This window comes from Hyperoodon ampullatus, assembly GCF_949752795.1.
Source record: "Hyperoodon ampullatus genome assembly, chromosome: 8".
Taxonomy (NCBI): Eukaryota; Metazoa; Chordata; class Mammalia; order Artiodactyla; family Ziphiidae; genus Hyperoodon; species Hyperoodon ampullatus.
In genome coordinates, this window is record NC_136921.1 from 44,690,703 (window position 1) to 44,703,085 (window position 12,383).

General features: G+C 33.3%; 1 protein-coding gene across 2 annotated transcripts in view; it reads right to left on the reverse strand.

Moving 5' to 3' along the window:
• GLS (glutaminase) overlaps nt 1-12,383 on the reverse strand; it is a gene marked incomplete at both ends in the record, with an annotated part of 78,729 nt that overhangs the window by 47,072 nt on the left and 19,274 nt on the right. For both annotated transcript variants that reach the window (XM_079710531.1, XM_079710532.1), the window contains 4 exons: nt 3,068-3,126; nt 8,225-8,388; nt 11,005-11,084; nt 11,818-11,947. In XM_079710531.1, the coding sequence (XP_079566657.1) occupies nt 3,068-3,126; nt 8,225-8,388; nt 11,005-11,084; nt 11,818-11,947 (433 nt within the window). The remainder of the gene's footprint in view (nt 1-3,067; nt 3,127-8,224; nt 8,389-11,004; nt 11,085-11,817; nt 11,948-12,383) is intronic.

A 12,383-nucleotide genomic window follows, 5' to 3' on the forward strand; every position in this document is an offset into this window, starting at 1 on the left:
ATTTACCTATATAGTGTTTAAAATTTTAAATACTGGAGTTTTCCTACAAGTTTAGTAGTTAAGAAGTTATGCAACAGGTTCCTTCTGTCCAAATTCTCCTTTTTTACATAATCTGCTAATCCTTTTGAACATTTGCTCTGCCTCTTCCCCCATTTTCCTGAGGACCACCACCAATCCTACAAAGGAAAAATATCAATACTACAAAATTATGAAATAAAGAGTCTTACTAAAGATTCTAGTAATTTGTGTGTGTGGGGGAGGGGGAATAACATGAGGGGAATGTTTTAATAGCATCATAATAAAGTTCTGAATTTTGAAAGAAAAAAATAGCCTTAAGGTCATCAGCTAAAAGCTAAAAAACAGAATTCACATCTAATAGCCATGGTAAAATGGCCACACTTTGGGTACTCAAAGCGCAAGCTCCTTGAGAAGAAGCCTAGTTCCTTATGGATAGCAAGCACTGACTAATGTCCAAAGAATGACTGTATACACTCACTGAATATTAGATTGACTTTTAATCCAATAACTGGTATCTTCTGTAAAAGTTAAATTAGGACAATTTATATTGCCTTTTGGACAATATAACTATGCTAGGTAAAGACAAAATGTCATCAAGAGAAATAGCAAACATCTACATTAAAAATGGTAGAGTGAATTTGAATGAATAGCAAACAGAAAATTGGGAGACTTAGCTCAAGACCAACTCTACTGCTGTTAGAACCTATCCAGTCTGTTTCCTCATCCTATCTATTTACAGAGTAAGAAGGCTGAACTTGAAAACTCCTTCAGCCATGGTTTTATTACTTCAATTTCAACTACCAATTCATCAATATTATGTGATCATATAATCTGCAGAGATCACAGATAGGTATTTATAAAAGTTTTGAATTCTTTTTTAGAAAGTCCAAGAAAAGTATTACATTCTGGGACAGTCAGTTTTACACAGAGGTATGTCAAGCTTATCCCTTCAAGATTTAGATGAACTTCATTAAAAAAAAAAAAAAAAAACCCAAACCAAAAAAACTCCCATAATTTGTGAAACAACTTCTAAAAATAAAACAAAAAAGGTCAAAGAAACTGACCTTAAATATGAACCATATCCCAAAGCCTCATTTCCAACTGTCAGTAAATTTACAATTTTTCTAAATTTAAAAACACTGATCAAATTTGTAAATACAAGATGACTTAGTTAAATGTTTGCACAGTTGGATGCAACCACACTTATGCTGTGTATGTGTGTTTTTTTAACTGTTTCTGAGTACTCATATTAATGTTGCTCATTGTATAGTTTATGGCTTGTGACTAAACATCATATCATGATGTGAAATGACCAGACATGCATTTCCCACATGCAGCATTTCAGTGTAGTATATTAAGCCCATGAATCATTAAACACAAGATGTTTAACTGCATGCAGTTAAGCAAGACTTCTGTTAATCATTTACATATGCCCTTTCTTGAAAATACTATTGGTGTGCTATGTTAATCTTTTTCCAGTGTACGAGTTCTTAAACTGAGATCCATGGGTCTGTGAATTCCCTACAGTTTATATAAAATCATGGTATGTGAACATTTTTTCTGGGAAGACCCAAAAAAGGTTCAGAACCATTCTAGTGGTTTTCTCATCAAGCACGAATACACATATTTTATTATCATAACTTTCTTTACCTCTAACTTACTTGTTCAAATCTGAACAATTATTAATGAGACTTTTCTCTCATCACAGTATTTACTGAATTTCATTGTAAGGGCCCATTTACTGGTGTATACCCCACATTATACTGTAAGTTGTGGCATGACTGTGCCTAGTACATATTCATATTATTATTTTCTATAATAAACAGTAGTTTCTTTCACCTCAAACTGACAACTTTTCTCTTATGTAAAACAGTGACAACTAGATTATAGTGGGCAAACTGAAAATTTTCATAGCCTAAAATTAGTTACATTAAAAAATAATACTTGTCTATAATATCTCCATCACTAGAGTTACAAGGATTAAGTGGGCCAGTGCTTATGAAGCATTTGCTCTAAAATAACAACATACATATTCTTAAGATAGTACTCTTCTATTGTAAAGGCTTTTCTCATGAATGAAGAAAAAAATTCATTAAAGTTAAGAGAGGATTTCTAGCATACAAATTAGACTAATTTTTATTAACTGGGCCAAGGGTATAATTTATATTCAAACATTCCTTGTGTAACCAGGGTATCCCATCTTCAGAAATGCATCTACAAAGGCACATAGCTATGTTTTTTTCAAGCATGGAATAGATGTACACAGACTTACTGAAGAAAGTATATAAATGTTCCAAACACAAATGAAGTATAATTGAATACCAATGAAACTTATAATTAGAAATTAAAATCTAAGCAGTATCACAGAATAGAACCATTTTCAAAAACTTATTTCAATACATTAGTGTTTCCAATTATTAAGGCAAACTAGACACTTAACAAAAGAAACAAAACATACCATGTAAACCAAAAAGTAGGAAAATAATATAACTTAATAACTGGAATAAGTCTTAGTTATTACATGATTCAAGTAAAACAAATGAAACAAGTTCAAATGAAAATTGTGGTTACAGCTCATGAAAGTATAAAGGACTTGAGAACAGTCAAGAGTAAATATACTTTGTTTTAACACAAAGTACCAGAACATTTGTCCCTACATATGCTGATGACAAACATCAAACAGTAACATGCTGTTACTTCTGTTTACATCTGTTCATTCTAGAAGAGCCAAAAAGAAGAGAAAGAAAAAAATATTAAAACTTTAAGAAGAAAAACTTCTGTGACTACTGTTCAGAAGAGACTTCTTTTTGAATTTTTGCCAGATCTTCAGGTCAAGAGTAACTGTTGGAATTTATAATGTCATCTGTTTTTAATTTTGTCCTTGAAATTACATGATTTATTTTGAAATAAATAAAAATCCTAACCTTATGCCATACCATTAATTTAACACCAAAAGAAAAATTTTCACATTTCTACATAAATAAGATTCCTCTTTATGCCTTAGTATTTAAAAATTTTACTGGATTAAAAGGAAATGTCAACATTTTACCTTTATTAATGAAGTCACAACAATTGCTCCAGCATTTACCATAGGATTGTGTGGTTTATCTGAAAATATAAAAGCAATAGCATTACTTTAAGTAGCTGATATAATTTTCTGTGATGCACAGGTACTTCCCATGAACATACATCTATTTTCTTTACGTAAGCCATTGTTAAAGTTCTTTTTGGGGGTCGGGGGTGGAGAGTGGAGGAGTGCATTAAAGTCAGTTACACATCAAACCAGTAATACACTTCTAAGAAGCTGCTATAATTATACAGGCAAACAAAGATTCAGGTACAGAAAGACAGTGAATAGTGCTGTAAGGGCACATTCAAATTTCCTAACTCTGCCATTTGAGCCTGGGCAAGTAACTGAACTTCACTGTGCCTCAATTTTCCCATCTGTAAACTGGGAGTAATAATAGCACCAATACCTCAGCAAGTCATAATACTTCAATGAATTAAAAAACATGAAATGCTTTGGCACAGCACTAAGCAATCAAATATTATTAAAAATCACCTTGGAAAAAGCATACCTAGTGTGGACCCAATTTTCCTTTTTTAAAGTATTTTATGTTTATGTATATACATATATATATATGCAGAAAATGAAAACAGGTGATACACATAGGATAAAAAGATTACAGGGTATTTAAGTTGTATTCAGCATGCCTTCTATATTTCCTGACAATAAGGATGTATTTCTTGTATAATTACAAAATTACTTAAAATTTAAGTTCATCCAAAATCCTACCTCTTCTCCTAATTCTTACAACAAATAGAATTTCAAATCTCAGCTGATTATACTGTCACTCATAGCACAGCACAAACGCCAAACACAAAACTCTTAGGGCTCTGAAAACATTTACTTGAAAGCATAATTCCTAATCTGTTTGTGGTAGTAATTTACTTCTTTGGGAACAAGTTCTTATCTAACTTGACACATCTAGCAGAATTCATAAGTTATTGCTACATTATTAGTCTCCTTGAATTTTAAGCAAGTTACCTTCCGTGAGATGAGTCTACAGCTAAACAAGGAAATTCTTCAACTGTTGAAGAGTTACTATATGACCCAGCAATTCCACTCTCAGATATATAACGAAGAGAAATAAAAACACGTGTACGCAAAAACTTGTACACAAATGTTCTCAGCAGTATTACTGATAATTGTCAAAAAGTGAAAAATAACCCACAACCCAAACATCCTGCCAAATGGTGAATGGGTAAACAAAATGTGGTACTATTATCCAAACAATGGAATATTATCCAGCAATAAAAAAATGAAGTATTGACATAAGCCACAACATGAAAGCACCTTGAAAACATTATGCTTAGTAAAACATGCCAGTCATAAAGACCAAATATAATGACTCCGTTTATATAAAGACCAAATATAATGATTCTGTTTATATGAAATGTCCAGAACAGGCAAATCCATAGAGACGGAAAGTAGATTACTAGTTTCCATGGGTAGAATAGAAATAGGTATTGACTACTAATATCCCTAATACCTAGGGTATCTTTTGGGAGTGATAAAATTGTCCCCAGGGCTTCCCTGGTGGCTCAGTGGGTGAGAGTCTGCCTGCCAATGCAGGGGACACGGGTTCGTGCCCCGGTCTGGGAAGATCCCACGTGCCGTGGAGCGGCTGGGCCCGTGAGCCATGGCCGCTGAGCCTGCACGTCCAGAGCCTGTACTCCGCAACGGGAGAGGCCACAACAGTGAGAGGCCCGCATACCGAAAAAAAAAAAAAAAAAAAGGAAGAAAAAAAAAAAAAGTGTCCCCAAATTGACTGTGATCCTGGTTGTACAACTCTATGAATATACTAAAAGCCATTAAATTGTACATTTTGAATGAGTAAATTATGTAGTAGGTAAATTATATTTCAATAAAACTGTTAAAAATGTTTAATTAAAAAAATCAATAATGACAAAAAATTGGGTAACTTAACAGTACACCATTTTCCTCAATATAAGATCAACAATATGATTTAGTAGCTAGCTATGCTTTAAATAGTGTACATTTTGGGTTACCCATGATAATGACAAGTTCCAAAAGTTAAAATAAAACAGTACAGGTATACTATCTAAATAGTACAGTCAGGATTTCACCTATTTCAAATTATGCTAAGGGAAGTCTGCTTTCTTTGAGATCACACAAAATGACAGTAATAGTTGTCACAGAAAAATACTACGCAACAAAAGGGAAGCCAAGAAACAAAAAATTTCCAGTATTATCTATGTAAAAGAAAAACCAAATGCAGACACAGAAATCAAAATATGGAAATCAGGGGCTTCCCTGGTGGCGCAGTGGTTGAGAGTCTGCCTGCCGATGCAGGGGACACGGGTTCGTGCCCCAGTCCGCGAGGACCCCACATGCCACGGAGCGGCTGGGCCCGTGAGCCATGGCCGCTGAGCCTGTGCGTCCGGAGCCTGTGCTCCGCAACTGGAGAGGCCACAACAGTGAGAGGCCTGCGTACTACAAAAAAAAAAATTTGGAAATCAGGCTGTGCTAAATTAGTTTATACTCGTATTTGTGTATATTCATGCATCTGTCCTTTCATTTTTTTTTTTTTTGGACGTTATCAGGTTTAGATTCTAGGGCCCTAGGAGGTAGCTAATGTGTGTATTCCAAATGGTACCACATAAACGTGGGCATTTACTATTTTCTAAATCATAAATATTCAGCAAATACTACATAAGCTACATTTAAGATCTTCCGAGAACACTAAAGCATTTCATAGCATGACAGAGCAATTTTCAGATGTAAGCACTGCTCACTCTGACTTTGGCTCAAAAGCCAGACATCTGAACACTTGGAAATACACCAGAGATATTAAAACACCAGCTTTACTGCATTATAAAACCTCAGTCTAAAAGTGGAAATCTCCTTTTCCACTCTGCTCTGCCACAGTCAGAAGGAAAGAACTGAAAGGTTCAGTTTAGAATTTTTAATTTAAAAAGAATTATGACAACAGAAATAACATAAGCTAATTAATAAAGGCTACTATCTGAAGTAATGACATATATTAGCTTAGTATGACAAAATGGACATATGAAATTTTGGGGCATGTTTTTAACTAGAATGCAAAAAATTGATTAATTTTAACAAATATTTATTCTCTCTAAGGGAATAAAACAAGCAAAAAATGCTTCCATATTATACCAGAAAAAGCTTTTCAAACTAAGTATATGAACCTTACAAAGATGTGGTTCATGACTGAGGCTGATATTAAAAGAGTAACTACTACAATTTCTTTATCTATTCATTATATTCAGATTAATGTTAATTTATCATCACAATCTTATAAAGTTAGGACAATATTAATACATTTATTTCTTTTAATTTTATAATGCTAGGTAGACACAGATGCACATACATACACAGAGTGTAGTTTCACCACAAATTACCCTTGAAATTTTCAATATAAAAAAGACCCACAGGGCTTCCCTGGTGGTGCAGTGGTTGAGAGTCCGCCTGCCGATGCAGGGGACACGGGTTCGTGCCCCGGTCTGGGAAGATCCCATGTGCCGCGGAGCGGCTGGGCCCGTGAGCCATGGCCGCTGAGCCTGCGCGTCCGGAGCCTGTGCTCCGCAACGGGAGAGGCCACAGCAGTGAGAGGCCCACGTAATGCAAAAAAAAAAAAAAAAAAGACCCACAAACTCTTTTCTTGCTGGGGCTAATCTAAATCCAAGACTCTAGAGCACAGAACCTATGCAGAACTCAAGAAGGAGTGGTATGGTATAGTGACGCCTTCATTTTCCCATTATTTCCCAGATTCCTGGTATTGGCTCAGGCTTGGAAAAAGTCAAAGAATATCAAGGCAAAACCTCTTGTTAAACTTTATATTCAGTTATTACAAAACAGTGCTAAATTCCTGAGTTCTTATTGTGATTTTTTTTCTTATAGACTTAGTGTCAATAAAACGTACATGGCAAAAAAATGTATTACTTACAATGTTAAAGTCATTTACCCCAAGCCTATTTTATTTCTTACCAGTCAATTCACCAGAACCACCTAGTTTATTCAAGTTTGTATTTTTGGGAAAATAGTAATTTTTCTTATAAAATGTTTAATCTTGTGAGAACAAAAATATTCTTTCCATATTAAATCTAGATGTCAGTGAGTTTAATAAATAAGGTACTTCTACATATGATGTCCTTATTGAAGTTGCTAGTTTACAGTAATCTCCATAAAATCAAATGTAGCATCAGGATAGAAAGATTATGGTAAAATAAGTAAGAAAATGCAACTGCCCTCAAAACAAATAGAGAAGCATAAGAAAGTATCAGTCCTGTAACTTCATTTTAAAAACTCATAAAACAATACTGAGTATAAGGCATATTTTTTATTTTTCATCCAGCAGAAAGAAAAAATACAAAAGTATATTTCTCACAACCATTACTGTAATCACTGAATTCCTTCACTCTTGTTTTCTTCAATTCTATTTTAACTTGTCACACAATGAGGAACCTAGCATATGCCTGAAAGATTAAACAACAGAAACCAATCTATAGGTTGGTGTTTAGATTTAAAACCTCTATCAGATCAAAAGTACTAACTACCTTTGTCCTCCCCTTTTCTTTTGGATTCCTGTAAAGCAATAAGACTTGTTAGTTATCCAACTATTTAACACAAGATATTTCCTTCAAATACTAAATGTTATGAAGGAGAAAAAACAAAACACCACCTCAACCAGGGCCACCATTAAAGCTTTTTATTATGGAAGTTTTCAAATATACACGATATACAAAAGTAGAAAGAAAAGAATATAAGCATGCATGTACCCATCATTTAGCTTCAATGATTACCAACATACAGTAATAATCACATGCATCACTCCCAGCTACACTCCACTGAATTATCTTAAAGCAAATTCCAGACCCTGTGAGACTTTATAAGATATTCCCCTATAGGTGGTTATAAAGTGAAAATCTTACTTCCTGCCTCTGTCTTTTCTCTGGCCCACTTTCCAGTGGTATGAGATGCCTAAAAAATCTGTTTTTTAAAGTAGGTTAACTATCTCTATGGGTTTCACAGAAATTCCATGACAAATGAAAAAGTATCAATGCTTTTAATTTTCTTCTTCTTTGAAAAAAAACTAGTTAGATTTACACAGGAAAATGAGGTATTTCTTCTTCCAAGTAACTTTTATATAATTCTTACCATCTTCATTTAAGAACAGTTTGTTGAACCTTAATCCACTTGGCTCTTTCCCAACATATCGATGCACATATTCTGTTCCAAGATCATTAACAGCAATGGCATATTTCAAAGGTTTTACACAGGATTGAAGGCAAAATGGAACTTTGGTATCTCCAATAGAATGCCTATTTAAAAGTAGATTTAAAAAATAATTAAGATCAACTGTGAAAAAATGTAACAATAACTGGAGCTGTTATTTACATGTTAATTCTAATTTATAATGGTTTTCCCAAAATTCAACAGCAAGTTTACTTGGATACTGAAGAATAAATATAAGTATGTTTATTTTAAGAGGGATACTGCAATAAAAAGGCAAAAGCTTACAAGTACTCAGGTAATAGACTGGTTCAAAATTAGATAATAAGTAATGTAAAAAATTGCCTCTGAGGGCAAGAGGGTATGGCCCTCCTTACTCCTATCTGTATTCAATCATACAAAATGAACTAGCCCTTTTAGAAATTAGTCACAATTTTTTTTTACTCATAGCTTTAATCATGGCTAAACTGTGGTTAGTTTTTAAATGGAGCCCAGTTTATTCAATACCACTCTCTGAGACCCTGTCTATAAATGCCTCATCTTGTGAACCATATCTATGGACAATTTCAGCCCCATTAAAAGAAACAGCATCCAGTTTTATAAACCTGATAGAGCTGGCACTAATGGCAATCATTATCACCATGTAGATAAACAACAGAACAAACTAAGATGCAAATGAAATAGAGAATACGTTTGAAAATGAAAAAACTGTGACTGGCCCCATTATAACGTAAGCTTCACAAGGGCAATGATCTTTGTTTTATTTGCTGAAGTATCCCAGGTGCCCCAAACAATGTTCCAACACATTACAGGCACTCATTTATTCAAGTGAAATTTATTCACAGTGAACCTGGGCACTACAATGACTACCCCTGGGCAAACAGGGGGTTTAATGGAGACATCAGAAAGACACCTTACTTCTAAGTATATGATGGAATATAAATAAATATGTATATATATATATAAAATATATATAATATTTTTCCTGTCAAATTTATGAATGACTTCTAAGTCAGGCCATAACTTCAATTTGGCAATCATTCTGAAACCTGACAAAAGCCTGTCTTACTACCTTTGGCTTTAAAAATACCTATGTTCTAGCCCAAAGTCAAGTTTCTTATCTCTAGATAAGAAAACTGAACTAAAAGAATCATCTCTACACACAAAGTATGTTTAAGAAGAAAAAACACATGTGCAATAATTAGGTGATAATAATTTCTTCCAAATATAAAAATTTCCACTACATGATAAACCATTTCCTCCAAATACAAAAAATAGGAATACCACTGCCTACTGGAATTTGCTCCGTAAGGATAAGCCATGTCTTCTCATGCATTTGTGTCTGTTCATAGCACCCGATATTTAATTCAACACACAAGTGTTTAGTACATTTCACAGGCCCAGATAAGGATAAAAGCCTGTCATAATGTAGAGAACAATGGACTGGAATTTAAGAGACCCAGGTGCTAGTTTCACCTCTGCCAGTTTTATACAAACTCTGAGCCTCAGATTCCTTATTATAAGAATGAATGAGCCAAACCACATGCCTTTTTTAACTGTAAATATCTGAGGAAGATTAAGTAGTAAAAAATAAAAGGATCACTTACAATGAAGGCACTTAAGAGATACAAATTTTAATAAATGGGTGGAAAAGCTTTAACTGGGACATTATCTTGAAAAATAAAATCTAAAATTATATGGCTAAATGACTTGTAGTTTTAACAAAATTTAGGATAAAATTGTATCTCTGATATAAATTCATCAAGCTATATACACCTCGGAGTTGTATATCTCATTTTATTTAAGTTATATTTTAATGAAAAAAAATAATTACCTTAGTAAAAGCAAAGAAAAAACCAGAAAGATTATACCTCTGAGCTAAAGTCTTCCAATGAGTAAAAAAATATTGATTTTTCTTTTTTTGGCATAATTTTTCTGACTGATAAAACCAAATTACAACATGATAAGAAATCTTATGTCTGACTCATAGCATAATAAAAAAGGTCATGCTTAAAAAAATATTTCAGAACTCTGTCCATTTTTCCAAGGCCTCTCATAATTTACTTTTCTTTTAACTGACTTTTTAAATCAAATCATTCTCTTTGAAGTGCCCTCATATTGTTATCCTTTTTATAATTCTGCTGGATCATCAAATGTCAGTGGTTATGCCTGGAGTGTGAGTACATCACAAAGATCACCTTCATAGACTTCATGAAATCCTGTGTCTTTTGAAAATGACTGATGGGTAAGAGACTATATTACATTATATTGCCTTAACTACCATGCTAATCATATAAGCAGCAAGAGGAACAAAGATAATGACAGGATAGGTAACCCATGTTAAGCCAGGAAAGGTGAACTAATTTTATTAGTGGTCAGTTCATTAGTGAATAATTTCATGTTCTGCCAAATCCACTTTTCCTAAGTAAATGTGTAACTGTAGTTCCTTGAACGGTAAGCATTCAAGTAACAAGACTACAACTGTGAATAAGATAGATGAAATGCCTCACAAAATTTAGTATAAGGTATTGTTTCAGTTGAGTTTTCTAACTTAAACTAAAATCTAAACTTCTTTACCTTCTTGAATTTTTGTCAGGTCAGGGGGCTAATTACTATTACAGAAGAGGCTCCTCTCTACCTCATGTTCAGTGTTATGCAAAATTTAAGGCTTAGAGTTGGTTTTGATGGATCTGAAATAAACTTACCTCTGTCCATCTACTGTACAAACGGACACACCCCACAAATCAGGACTGAACTTGGCTAACTGAGGAATATAATCTGCAACCTATCCAAAACAATGGAAAGAAATTAACAGATATAATATAGGCAAATAGTATTTTCTTCTACCAAAAAACTGATCTCAATTTAGCTTCTACCAATGAACAGTTATTTTATAGTACTCAGTGGCTTTGTAGTCTTTTATAACAATATTCATAAAAACTAAGGGCACAACAGACTTGAGGATTACAAGTGAAATCTAAGTGACTTAACTCAGTCTCCATCACCTACTATGTTTTCCAATGCATTCTGTCTTCCTAAAAAAGCACAGTCTAAAAGAGGAACTAGGACTTGATTTTTTTTTTTTAAGGGAAACAAAATTTCTTTAATCAGGGTCATGCTAATAGGGTTTCATTACCTAAAAACTTTCAATATGGAGAATAAATAAAATAGTGCTTATATTATGTAGAGGATTTTAAAAACTGGGAACATTTTACTTAATGTTCAAGGATATCATACCTGCAGAAATTCCCAGTAAGCTACTTTTTAATTAATTAAAAATTTAAAAGACATCTCAATCATTTGAAAATCAAAAAGAACTCTTAAGCTTAGATTTCTTTTTAGCCAAAATAACAATTAAGCTAACTATCTGAAATATTTTAAAAGCACTTACTCCAGTGGCTCCACTTAAATTTCTTAATTAGCAAAACACAAAACTACACAATTTTACTCTCTACCTCAAGTTTAGTTGAATTTATTAAGTGATAGGCTTAGGAAAATATTCACATCAAAAACGTTACCTTTCCTCCAGACTGCTTTTTAGCACTCTCATATAACTCATCAATGTGTGAAGTAAAAGACATAAAGTCAGGAATGACAAACTTTCTTCGAAAGGCTTGTGTCAACAAAACAATGTTGCTTTGAACACATCTGTGGAATATGAGAAAAAAATTAATAGACTGGGTACCTTTCAAATATTATTACTTGCTAATAATAACAATATTAATCAGGAGAATATTCAAACAATAAAGAAATTCAACATTTTAAACGACAAACTAAATTCTATAAATTATACTCTTTCTACGTTATTTTCTTTCCTTCAAGCAGCCTTTCATGTAGCTGCTTGTAAGCTGCTGAACAAGTTAAAGAAATAAATTAGCCTAAAAACTGTGTCAAAGATTAAAACAGCAGAGCATTCCACCGGATTAAGTACCAACACCATGTAAAAACAAGCTTTTCAGCCTACCAGAGTCGATAAGCATTCAGCATGACATTTGGTTAACAAAAATCAGACTTGAATATATAGTTGAGATCCCGTTTATTCTTCCATGAAATAACCTCAGACATATATCCTTTAATTTCTACG